This window comes from Microcaecilia unicolor, chromosome 7, assembly GCF_901765095.1.
Source record: "Microcaecilia unicolor chromosome 7, aMicUni1.1, whole genome shotgun sequence".
Lineage (NCBI taxonomy): Eukaryota > Metazoa > Chordata > Amphibia > Gymnophiona > Siphonopidae > Microcaecilia > Microcaecilia unicolor.
In genome coordinates, this window is record NC_044037.1 from 178,564,128 (window position 1) to 178,577,820 (window position 13,693).

The following is a 13,693-nucleotide window of genomic DNA, read 5'->3' on the forward strand; positions in this document are numbered from 1 at the left end:
GCCCGGGGCACGCTGTACCCAGGCGGTAGTGCCAATTTGACGCACGTTGGATGCGCTTAGTAAAAGGGCCCCTCAATTTCTCATGAATTATTTCAAGAGTTTAACTGAATCCGGGTTCACAATCTACTAGTCAAGTGGTAAATTTTACCTATACACAATATACAAAAAAATCACCTAAATAACTATAAAACGTTTTTGTAATAGCTTTACTTATTCACTATACAACATAACAATATAAAATCATCCCCTATCACGGACCTAATAAACACTCGATTCTCTGTACCCCACTATAATGTACTGTATGCAAAGTCTGTGATAGGACTTTTTTGCTATTAATGCACCCTCGTGGGGTCTATTTAGACACCCTGTGCTCAAGCAAGTTTCAGTCTAAATACATGATTCCTAAGGCAGGCGCTGGGCGCCAAAACACAGGTCCATGTTGAGTCTGCTTGCATATTTATGATATTTGTTAATAAATCATCTTCAGCACTATCATATGCCTCAGCTTATTTAAATAAACTCCTGGTTCCCTATTCTCTCTCACGCATCATCCACTCCCCCTCAGGTAATCACCTTTGCATTCCCCCCTTTCTGTTCTCCGGCTCTCACTCTCTCTTGAGGCTGCATTTAGGGACCCTTTTACAAAAGAGCGGTAAGGGTACCACCAGCTTGGCGTGTGGTGATTTGGCCCTACCACTGGGCCCGCAGGGCACCTGGGGCATGCCTGGCTGTAATCAAGCAGTGCCACATGCTGCCCGGTTACCACCAGGCTACCAATGGAGCCTCTTCTACCTCCTCAATAGTAGGCAATAAGGGCTTCCCCAGGAAATGGCCACACAGCAAGTGTTTAACTTACCGCATGGCCATTTCCTTCCTTAAAAGAAAAAAAAGTCTTTTACCAACAGCGGTAAAAGGAGACCTCGGCGCATGGCAAACCCGCATGCTGATGCCACTGCAGAGCCCCTTTTACTGCTGTTTGTTAAAAGAGGCCCTTAGCTACCTGGGTCCATCCCTGTGGAATGCCATCCTTCCTACCCTTAGGTCTGTCCCTTCCCTTTAGGCCTTCAAGGCTCTTCTCAAAACATTTCTCTTCTCTTCCTCCTTCGACTCCCCCTCTGTTTAACTCTCTTCTCCTCGCTGTCCCTACCTTCTTCTCTTTTTCCCCTATCTCCTTCCTAGCCCCTCTATCAGTATGTTGTCATCCACTTAATTGCCAGTGATTGGATCAATTTTGCAGTATATCAAGTCCATAAAAATAATTAAATAGGGTCATGTCTCCATCCAGGTTGACCTTGCTTCTCTGACTGCCAGGCGGGAGTGTCTGAAGGTCTCTTCTATATACTTCTCTGCCTCATGTCTGGCATTGTAGCCTCCAGAGATTGGACTCATTCTGTAATAGCCAGGAGCTTTTTGCATCAAGTACACACATACAACTTCTTACCAACTGATAGATAATCATACATGCGGCACTCGGTACATCATTCAAATAAACATATGAATTATTTCCAGAAGCATGAAATATCCAAATCAACAACACATGCCACATTTTTATTAAACAAGTGAAGAGAATACATCCTTCAACCTGCGGTGTACTTCAGTATCTCATATTTTTCTCTAGTTCACATTTAATTCTAACATAAGTTTTTTTCTGCACTGAATTTTTGCTTTAGCCTGTCTTTCCTTTATGATTAGGATCACCTGCATGCTCCTTCTTCCTTTTCTTGTGTATCTCTGGGTGACCCCCCCCCCCCCCCCCCCCAATTTCTTTTTCTTTCTCTGAGAGATATTCAAAACAGATCCAAATTCTCAATCTCAAAACCTCATCATACTGCGCCAAAATTACTGTAAGTACGTTTTTGGGAAAAAGCACAAAAAGAAACTAAAAAATTTCCAATAGACATAAATATCAAAAAATCTCTCAATATCTTCTTATTGTTTGCTCAAAATTAACTGGAGTTTGGTCCCTCACAGATCAGCATGACTTTACAAGGTTGTTTGCTAGAATGCACTTTCTTGGTCACAGAAACCTCATTGGCTATGGCAAAACACCACTGTAGCTTCTGTCCAATGGGCAGACCCTGGCTGGGTTTCTTCAGACCTCCTGCTGCAAAATAGTTGCTGCAAAAATCAACATGGATTTAATTTAATGTAATCCAAGGTGAACTACAAAAAGTAAAAACCGAAAATGCACATATAAAACAGAGTAACACATACAGTAAATCCCTATTATGGTCATCTAGAACTACAAATCCCATAAACCATCAAAGCCTCCAATACTACACACAATGACACAATAATCGCAATCATATTTATCATGAATTATTTTTCTTCAATCAGGTAATCTGTGCCGTTGCACTGGATACAGACCTATATTAGATGGCTACAAGACCTTCTGTAAAGTAAGTTCAAAAAAATTATTGTTACAATCTTTGCAAACATAATAAGCTTCACTGGTAAATTTTCTTTCATTTTTATATGTAAGGGGTTATAGGCTGAGTCCCCTTTTTGACAAGGAATATTCTGGGGTAACAAACAATTTTTGTTAAGGTCCTGAAGCGCAAGGGAAAGAAGCAATCTTCAAGGCCCTGATGTGGAACATAAGAGCAGTACCTTCTGTCCTCTGTACCTTCTCCTTAGTCTGTTATATTCGCTGCACATCTGGATGTGAATTAAAATGGTAATTTACTGGATGGTTCTGTTCAAAACAAAATTCATTCTGCTGGTGCAAAGAAAATGGCAAACCTGAAACAATTAAATGTGGTTTTCCTAATCTTCAGCCCTCTTCGATGCTTGGTCAAACCCTTCCTCTAACTTCTTATATTTCCTGGGAACTCTTTATTAGCACTCCTCCCTAAGGCCCTCTTTTACAAAGCCGCACTAGTGATTCTCGGTGCGGCAAATGAGAGGAAGCCCATTCAATTCCTAAGTGCTTCCTCTCATTTGCTGTGCGGGAATCACTAGAACGGCTTTGTAAAAGAAGCCCTAAATTTCTAGAACTTCTTCAGGATTCTGAAAAGTATAAACTCCCTTCTCCCCTTTTCACTCACTCATGCCACACATTTCTAGTGTTAAAGTAAGAAAACAGGTTCTTATTCACTCAACAGCATATGCATGTAAAATAAACCTCAACAAACATAGGGCCCTGTTTCCAAAGGCACACTAGCGTTTTTAGCGGAATATCATAAATCTTGAAAAAACTATACAATAAAAGTCATGAACATTATTCACTACTGCTCACAGTTAAACAAGTAATCATAGGTCAGAAAAACTTCCTCCCAGTGAATTAGTGTCCCAAAAATAGTATATTTTTTCATGTATGTGTCCAAAAATTCCTCTCATATTCCCATACTTGTTCTTAATATCGCAAAACAGTACTTATCTTATAATGGTCCATCATCCAACAACGTTTTTTCACAGTGGTGTAGCTGTCCACAATTTCAAGCACAGTAACAAAACAGTGCAGGTCCCGAAGGGGATCCGTTTCACTACAGGATTCTTCTGGAGACCTCACTGTATATATACCTAAAAAGAAAAACCAAGTCAATGTTGGGAAAATAGAGTACAAAAATTTTCAAGAACTAGTCTGACTGAAGAGCGTACTTAATCCAGTGCTATCTGACTACGAACATTCAGCAAGCAACAAAGATGGCGCCAGATCTCAAAAAGACTCCTAAACACAAAAAGCCAATCACAGCATAATGATGTCATACGGTCATTTTATGCTTCAAAAATGCTGCCGATTATAGCATTGTGTTTAATCCAAAAGGCTCATATGACTTCAAGTGAAAGATTCAATGCTCTTCCTGTTGGAGGAATCGCATGTAATATAGGCACATTTTAAACCTGTTATGCTACTATTCTATAAAAAAAGTAACTGTCTACCTTTCCTTATAGAATAGGCTCCAAAGAGGTGTGTTCTTAGCACCTAAAAATAGGCCTTTCTTTATAGAATTATCTTCCTCGTGTCTAAAAGAGGAAACTTTCCAGGCTTGGGAGAATTCACAGGAGTGAGGTACAATTAGGAAAAGACCCAAACAAAAGGAAGGAAATATGTATGTATAACTTGTGTGACAAAGGATAGAATTTTTGTCTTTGACTAAATAAGGGAATTGAGGTTGAAAGGGGGCCGACTCAGGAATAATGTCAGGAAGTATTTTTTTCATCGAGAGGGTTTTAGATATCTGGAATGCCCTCCCGTGGGAGGTGGTAGAGATGCAAACGGTAATGGAATTCAAAAATGCATGGGACAACAAACACAAAGGAATCCTGTTTAGATGGAATGGATCCAAAGAAGCATAGCGGAGATTAGGTATGAAAGCCAGTGTTGGGCACTGTACCCTGATCGAGTCTGAATAGATTTGGATGGGCTGGAGTGGAGCTCTTCTGGGATTTTGACACCAACTTCAGAAATTTTAGAAAAGACCAGTGCCGGGCAGACTTCTACAGTCTATGCCCTAAAAATGGCAAGGATAAATCAAGATCAGGAATACATATGACGTATCACATCATACCATATGTAATGAGTTTATCTTGTTGGGCAGACTGGAAGGACCATACAGGTCTTTATCTGCCGACATCTACTATGTTACTATGTTCAACTATGTAAATAACTGCAAAACTGTGTATATGAGTAAAGGGGTCAGAGGCTAGTGGAAACCTCAGGAGAAAGGTGGGGGGAAGGATAATTTCTGAGCCCTTGAAGGGAGTTGGGGAATTACAAGACAATCCTAGGTGTTGAGACGAGAAAGGCAAGGATCCAAAAGCTAAAAGGACAGTTTTCTGAGACTTGTATCCAGTCTGAAGGTAATTGAGTTGTGTTTACAGAGAAAAGGAGACAAGAGACAGACGTTCTCAGCCTTTTTTGTATAATTTATTTCCCATGTTTCCCATATTCCATTCAATTGGAAAAATAAAAAATATTTTCAATTGGGCATGTGTTTTCATAGAAACATAGAAACATGACAGCAGATAAAGGCCACATGACCCATCCAGTCTGCCCATCCTCTGTAACCCCTAATTCTTCCTGTTCCTAAGCGATCCCACATGCTTATCCCATGCCTTTTTAAATTCTGGAACAGTCCTCGACTCCACCACCTCCACCAGGAGGCCATTCCACTCCTCTATCACCCTTTCTGTGAAATAATACTTCCTTAGGTTACTCCTAAGCCTATTCCCTCTTAACTTTGTCATATGCCCCCTCATTCCAGAGCTCTCCTTCATTTGAAAAAGGCTCTCTTCCTGTACATAAATGCCCTTGAGATATTTAAAAGTTTCTATCATGTCTCCTCTCTCCCTCCTCTCATCCAGCGTATACATGTTGAGGTTCATAAGCCTGTCCCTATAATTTTTGCATTCAAGACCACTTACTAATTTCGTAGCCACCCTCTGGACTGACTCCATCCTGTTTATATCTTTCCTTAGGTTCAGTGGTGTACCAAGGAGGGGGGGGGCGGTGGGGGCGGTCCGCCCCGGGTCCACGCCGCTGGGGGGGGGTGCCGTGGCGCGCGCCTGGCTCCGAATTCGCTATCTTCGCTCGTTCGCTGCAGCTCCCTCTGCCCCGGAACAGGTTACTTCCTATTCCGGGGCAGAGGGAGCTGCAGTGAACGAGCGAAGTTAGCGAACTTTTCGGAGCCGACAGGCACACGCCGCGGCACCCCCCCAGCGGCATGCACCCGGGGGGGAGGTGTCATTTCACCGGGGGGGGGCGCTACACCCGGGGGGGCGCATCGACGATCCGCCCCGGGTGCCATCCAGGCTAGGAACGCCACTGCTTAGGTGCGGTCTCCAGAACTGCACGCATTACTCCAAATGAGGCCTCACCAGAGACTTATACAACAGCACTATCAACTCCTTTTTCCTGCTGGTCATGCCTCTCTTTATGCACCCAAGCATCCTTCTGGCTTTGGCCGTCGCTTTTTCTACCTGTTTGAAAGCTTTATCTGCCGACACATGTTTCAAGTCTTATTCATGGCGGGCAGGTTTGCCTTTGTAAACTCACACTTTTACGCCTTCCTAATATATTTTTTTCCCAATGATATGCACCAGGGTGGTTCTGATGGAAAACAATCCTAGATAAGATTAGATTAAATTGATCTGAGGACTGAGTATAATTCAAGGGCTTAAGATTCCTGTCCTCAATAATTGTAGATTGTATCCACTAAACATTATCCTGCTGGAAATCACCAAGCTGATAAGTTTAAAATTGCAATCTTTTGCTCATCTGTTTACAAGTTCACCTCTTCTTAAAATTCAATTTCCTCCTACCATGTTATAAGTGCCATATTCAATTTGGGTGTAATTCAAACTTTGCTGGCATGTGCCTTCCAAAGAGAAAGGGAATATGTACTCATTCAATCAAACTTACTGACTCCCCTTTTTCTGGTCTATCTTTCCCCCCCCCCCCCCCCCCCCTGAGATAAATATGAGCTGTCACTCTTTGAAGCAGATCATGAGACCATCACTCACATTAAAAAGTGCTGAATGGACTATTATTTATTTAGGATTCAGGCTGTTGTCAGACTGCAGGAAAGGGGAGCTGCTGCATGGAAAGACAAGAAAACGACCCTACATCTGCTGATAATGAAAAGGATGTAAGTGTACTTACACTTTCCTTTACTGTTATTTTTGCTACTGTGTTTGATATAAAATTAAGGGGCTTTTTTAGTAAGCCAAAATCTGGGCTTAGGGCATGCTAACTCGGGACTTTCCTAAGCGATAAACCCAGATTTACTGCGACAGTATAATAAGGATGTTTCCAAATATTTTTTGCAGGTCCCGCATTAATTTTCCTATTAACACATGGGACTTGTAAAAAAAACATAATGCGGGAACACTTGCCACCCTTTATTTAGGAGATGATAAGTACTCCCATGTTAAGTCCACGTTATCTAGTTAACACGTGCTAATCAGAACACACTACCTAGATAATGTTTCCATGCCCATTCCCTGCCCATGACATACCCCCTTCCAAAAATATTTTTAAAAAATTAAATGGTGCATGTGCTTACAAGCAAATGACTGCAAAACGCTTTAACATGTTTTGAGATAAGCCCTTTTTCCAGCATTAAATGTGTATTAGCACTTAACACGGTTTAGTAAAAGGACCCCAAAACTACTTGTGGATTGGGGTGGGGTAGAGTTGAGTTGGGTTGGGTTGAACTGGCTAGGATTAATGAATCAGATCTAATAAGTATAAGTATACAGAACAACGTATATACTTTTCTACAGAAACTTCAACAAACTTGCAATAAAACACTGTAGAAATGTACTTGTCTACTGCTTAAGGGTAAAACTAACATAAGGAGGAAAAGACTTTAAACTAGCCCCGGTGCTACAGTGATATTTTCACTGACAACTCCAAAGCACTTACTAGGCAGTAATGTCATCACTGGCCAAAAACCTCCTCCAAATGAGTACTTTTATTTTCTTATTTCTTTTTTTCTGTTTTTGTTATCTTTTTTCATTGCTCAAAAAAAAAACACCCAACAATCAGTAACACCAAAAAATATATAGAAATGGCCACTTAGCTTCCTTGACAAATCCGGCCACTTCACTCGTAATGAGACTGGGAGTGAAGTGGCCAGATTTGTCGAGGAAGCTAAGTGGACTCTGAATCTAGTCACTGGGTGTCACCTTTAAGCCAAGGCTTGAGAAATCTCAGGTGCCAGGTCAACATGGTGCCTAGAAATTACACTCTGGTGCCTGAGATCTCTTGCCCCAAAATTTTTATTACTTTTTTGGGAAGCACAAAAATATTTTGTGCCTGTCCACCACAGTTCAGCTAACTGTTGTAAGCTTCAGCCCCGCAGTGCAGGAAGCTCGGGTACTCTCGCAGTTTCAAGCTTACAACAGTGAGCTGAACTGGGCAAGTCACTTAACCCTCCATTGCCCCATGTAAGCCGCATTGAGCCTGCCATGAGTGGGATAGCGCGGGGTACAAATGTAAAAAAAAAAAAAAAAACTGCTGCAGATAAGTAGGACAGTAGCAAGCTGCCCAATGTCAAGATGAAAAAGAGAGAGAGAGATTACATCAAAGCTGGAGGGGGTTATGAGAGAGACTGTATGAAGGCTAGAGGGGGGGATGAGTTATATGAGAGAGACTGCATGAAGGCTGGGGAGGTAGTAAGTTATGAGAGAGACTGTGACTGGGTGAAGGCTGGGAAGGGGGAATATGAAAGAGAGGGGTGTCAGGACCCATGCCATGATGATTTGTGAAACAGAACAGAGGCTATTACCTCGTTGATTCACCTACCAGGGGGTAATATCAAACTGCTGACAACATGCTTGCAGAAAGGAATTTTTTTTTTGGTTGTGATGTGCAGTGGTACCCTAAGGGACTGATTTACTAAACTTTGAGTCAAAGTAAATCAGTTTGTAAAGGAACCGCTGATGATCATAGAGGGGATTCTGCCTGCACCTCCCCCCCCCCCCGATATACACACTTCAGTTTCACTGTGAATAACTTTACGTGTGGGGTGGAGGGTAAACGAAAGAGGTTTTAGCAGCTGGCTCCTAAGTTTTGGGGCTGGCTCCTAGAATCGGTAAAAATTTGTCAGTCTGCTTTAGGTAATGACCATGACTCAGCAGCATCACCATCCCAAGCCAACCCAGAGAGTAGAAAAGATAACTCAAGAGAGTGAATAGGGAAAAACATTTTTTAAGAGCAGTTAGGCAAAGAAGATCATGTATTCTTGAGGAAACCATACTCCAACTTAGGTGACTTGGAAAGAACGATGCAGCATTTTGAAATAAATTCTTTATGAATATGTTCACATATTCGATCTCATGGTTGTTATTACAAGTACAATAGTTTAATTTAGAAAACAGAATGCTTGCCAAGTAATGGTAATGGTAATACTATATTGCTGAACTATTTAACTTAAAATTATGCCAGTGGAAACCAAATAATGTGCTTTCCTTCTTAAAAAACAAACCTTCATTTCTTCCTCCAGCTTTGCACAATACTGTTCACACAGGAAGAATTTCTGCCATTGGATCCAACCCAGGAATTAATTTTTCCACCTGAACTAATGGTAAGGTGATACATGATGACTAATTTATATTAATGCTGAGGTATAAACATTATACTAGTGCACCCCGTCATCAGTCATGATCTTTTGTTTTCTGTGAGGAAGAATCCATTACTCCTCCCTTCTTACTCAGATATCTTTAGATTTAACAGGATTTTGCGCTGAAATAAAGTTCCTCCACAACAACAACAAAAAACAACTTGGCATTTATTAACCATGCAAAATGGTAAGTCTAGAAGGTGTGAGGAGGAGGAGAGGACCCAGGATTCTGGGAGAATGGGAATGGGAGAAAGAAGGAGATCCTGGTAACACGGTGGGGATGAGAGGACCAAGAATGGGGATTTAGGAGAAAGGAGGACAAAACCCAGGATGGGGGGAAGACTAGGAAGAAGGGAGGGAAAGAAAAGGAGAGATCATTTGCAATTCTTGGGTAGAGGAAGAGGGAGATGTCTCAATTCAATCTGCTAGGAGACTCTCAGGCTGCCTGCTTCCCTTCCCACTTCCCAGATTGTCAGGGCTGGCTTAACCATTGGACCAGGTGAGGCTCTGGCCCAGGGCGCCAGCAACTAAGGGCGCCAAAATACCCAGCCTCTGACCTCACCTGGTCTACTGGCCTTTTCTCTTCCCCCCTCGGTCCGGTCTCTCCCATTTCTCCTCCCTGAAAGTCTGACACTATTTTCTCACCTCTCTCACTCCCCTGTCGTCTTGGTAAGTTTATATTGGGTGCCAGTGGGAGCAACAGCAGCATGACAGGCTGCCTTTGGCCAGCCCACAAGAAGAAGAGATGTGGGAGGGGTGCCAGAAGCGATGCTATGGAGGTGGGGGGCGCCACCAAAGCAAGTTGGCTTAAGGCACTACTATCTCTTGAACCAGCCCTGCAGATTGTAAACTGGATCTCTCAGCCTGATGGGACCATGTGTCCCTGACCATAACCAGCTTCCACTGTTCTTCCTCAGTTCTCAGTCTGTGTGTAAGCGCAACAAGGCAGCTCCATAGGGGCAGGAGAAGTACCGCATGTAGGAAAGTACTGCAGGAAGTTTAAAATGAACTCCCCATGCATGCTTTCCCTTCTCCACCCCTTTCAAGTGAATAGGGAGGTGCACAGGATACAAATTTTAGGTTCATTTGGTCTTTTTCCCTATTTTCAGACATTTCTTTCAGTTCATGTCATATATTCATCTTAATAAAAAAATGTTAAACAAACATTGTAACTTTTTGACATAATCAACTTAAAACACATTTATTTATAGGTTAACAAGGGTTAAATAGATTTTTCCATGCACAAAATATTTTAAGGTTTACTAACAAGCCAAGGAGCACTTTTACTAAAGTGTGGCAAAATTTGGGCTTAGGGGGTCTTTAACTAAGTCACAGTAGTGTTTTTAGCTCAAGGTAGAAATCAGCTAGCAGTAAATGCCAAGATGCCCATTGGCGTTTACCACCAGCTGATTTCTACCATGAGCTAAAAAAACGCTACCACAGCTTTGTAAAAGACCCCCTTAGTGCGTTTTAAAGCGGGACTTTCCTGTGCACTAAGCCCATATTTAATGTGGCATTTTTAGGGCTTTTTCTTTTTTCTTTTTTCTTTTTTTGCAAGTCTTGCATTAATGTTTGCATTAGCATGCAAGACCTGCAAAGAATTAATGCAAGAGTACTTACCGTCTCCTGTTTAGAAGGCACTAAGTGCTCCTGCATTAACCCTGCATTATCTGGTTAGCACGCACTAATTATATCACACTAGCTGGAAAACACAGGAATACCCACTCTCCGTCCATGATACGTCCCCTCAAAAAAATATTTTCAAAAAATAGTTAAAACATGCTTAGTGCGTTTAATGTGTTTTGTGGTAAGCCTTTTCTTGTGTGCTTAACCCATGTTAGGGCTAAATGCCCTTTAGTAAAAGGGTCTCTCTCTTTTTTTTTTTTTTTTTTTTTTTGCAGTTCCTGCCCTAATGTTTGCATTAGTGAGCGAAGTACAGCAAAGAGAGGGAGCAAAGTACAAACAAAAATCCAAAATGCAAAGAAAAAGTACCAGTAGCCTTCAAAATAGGGACACAGATCATATGCTTTTGTAAAACAATCAAGAGGATTGTTTTACAAAAGCGTATGATTAAAGGATTTGTGTCCTATTTTGAAGGCTACTGGTACTTTTTCTTTGCATTAGTGAGCGAGACATGCAAAACATTAAGGTGGAGCACTTACAGCCTCCTATTTAGGAAGCACTAAGCGCTCCTACATTAATCCTGTGCCACTCTCCACCCATGACACACCCCTCAAAACTGTATTTATGTTTAAATCATCTTTATTATCAAATCTGGCAGTATATACAGATTAAAGTAGATTTGCTGTGCTAAGCAGCAATACTGCAAGTGGAAAACTACCACAAAACAGAAAATTTCAATGTGTATCATAGAACAACCCCTCCCAACCAATACCTATTCCCTCCCTCTCACTCATCACTGCCAAGGATAATGATAAAGTACAAGGCAAGAGTGCATGACTGTCTTTACTGACTGAGGATTTGGCTGCCAGCTGGCGGCTGCAGAGTTAACCAAAATCTCTCCCAGATGTGTTGAAACTTCACCCCCCTGATGACATATCTTTAATATCCAAACGCTACAAAGCCAACAAAGAGATCATATGAGTACACCATAGCACAAAAGTAGGTGCCATTTTGGCTCCCTCCAACACAGTAAGATGGATTTTTTTTTTCTTCATCAGTATTCAAAATATTTTTTTTAATAATTAACACATGCTTAGTGCACAAAAAGAGAGAAATTACTGCAAATCTCTTTAACATGTTTTGCCGTAAGCTTTTTCTCGTTAGGGCTTAACACCCTTTTGTAAAAGGTTCCCAAGTGCGCACTAATGAATATGAAGGTGTGAAGCAAGCACTGGTATTTTTGGATGGAGCAAGGGAAGGTGATTTTCTAATGGACAAGTCAGCCACACTAATTATTTCTAACCAAAAACTGTCCCTATCCACGTCTTTTCACCTATGGATTTTGTCCTTTAAGTTCCTGCAAATATTTATTACCTTGCACAATATATTAGCCTTGAATCTCTTCCTCTCTCTGTCCCAATGCCTAGTTGATGGCTGAAAACCAGAGAATAAAGAAAATGGTTTTCCAAGCAGAACGAATTACCTGGATTTCTCCTGCTAGTCTGTCCGAATTACTGGAACTGAAAGCCAAGTACCCCAAAGCACCCCTTGTCGTGGGAAATACCAGCATCGGTATGTAAACTGGGTAGACTAGATGGGCCTGCTAGATCTCATCTGTTATCCTACTTTTTATTTCTATATGAAAAGGAATTTATGCTCAACCAAGAACATCTAATATAATAATTTGCACTTCCAGCGTTCCAATGTCTCTGGCTGTGTTCGTAACCACCAGCTGACATCACCAGAGACATTGGAACGTTGGAAAAACCATTTCCTAACCTCCCTCCCAGTTCCAGGGTTCCCCCCGTCCGTCCCTCCCTTCCACTTCCAGGCCCCCTGCCTCCGAATTTAAAAAGTCATGTTGGACTTACCAAGTCGGGGTTACGTCCTCCGCCAGTAGCGCTACAAGCTGTGCAGCCTCGGCCCTTCTATCGCTGTCTGTCTCTCAGTTCTGGTCCCGCCCTTGCGGAAACAGGAAATGAGGGCTGGACCAGAGCTGAGTGACAGACAGCGAGAGAAGGGCCGAGGCTGCATGGCTTTTGGCGCTACTGGCGGACGATGTAACCCCGACTTGGTAAGTCCAACATGACTTTTTAAATTCGGCGGCAGGGGGCCTGGAAGTGGAAGGGAGGAAGGGAGGGATGGACGGGGAACCCTGGAACTGGGAGGGAGGGAGGACCCTGAAACTCCCTGGGGAGGGAGAGGGGCCCTGAAACTCGAAGGGAGGGAGAGGGGCCCTGAAACTCGGAGGGAGGGAGAGGGGCCCTGAAACCTGGAGGGAGAGAGGGAGAGGGGCCCTGAAACTCGGAGGGAGGGAGAGAGGGGCCCTGAAACTCGGAGGGGGACCCTGAAAATCGGAGGGAGAGAGGGAGGGAGGGACGGAACGACCTTGGAAGTCGGAGGAAGGGAGGGGACCCTGAAAATCGGAGGGAGGGAGGGACGGAACAACCTTGGAACTCGGAAGGAGGGAGGGAGGGGAGGGGACAACCCTGAAACTCGGAGGGAGGGGGAGAGGAGGGGGATGACAACCATGGAATTCGGAGGGAGGGAGGAAGGGGCACTGGAACTGGGAGGACAGCCCCTGGAACTGGGAGAGAGGGAGGGAGGGAGGGGAGGGGACGACCCTGGAACTCGGAGGGATGGAGGGGAGGGGACAACCCTGGAACTCGGAGGGATGGAGGGAGGGAGGGGAGGGAGGGGACGACGACCCTGGAACTCGGAGAGGGAGGGAGGGGGGAAACGACCATGGAATAGGGAGGGGGGGACGACCATGGAATTGGGAGGGAGGGATGGAGGGAGGAGGGCCCCTGGAACTGGGAGGGAGGGGCCCCTCCAGCCACAGCCACACACTCATTCCCACACACACACTCGCACCCAGTCTCACTCTCTCTCTGTCACACTCACACATTCACTCTCTCTCTCTCTCACACACAGTCACTCTCACACACACTCTGTCAAGCATACACACTCCGAGGAAAACCTTGCTAGCACCTGTTTCATTT

The 13,693-nt window shown here is 43.4% G+C and overlaps 1 protein-coding gene across 1 annotated transcript in view; it reads left to right on the top strand.

The window, feature by feature from the left end:
* LOC115474520 (aldehyde oxidase 1-like) overlaps window positions 1–13,693 on the top strand; it is a 235,978-nt gene that overhangs the window by 52,840 nt on the left and 169,445 nt on the right. Inside the window, exons 6-9 of the mRNA XM_030210009.1 lie at window positions 2,338–2,399; window positions 6,501–6,590; window positions 8,952–9,032; window positions 12,119–12,263. Coding sequence (XP_030065869.1) covers window positions 2,338–2,399; window positions 6,501–6,590; window positions 8,952–9,032; window positions 12,119–12,263 — 378 coding nt within the window. The remainder of the gene's footprint in view (window positions 1–2,337; window positions 2,400–6,500; window positions 6,591–8,951; window positions 9,033–12,118; window positions 12,264–13,693) is intronic.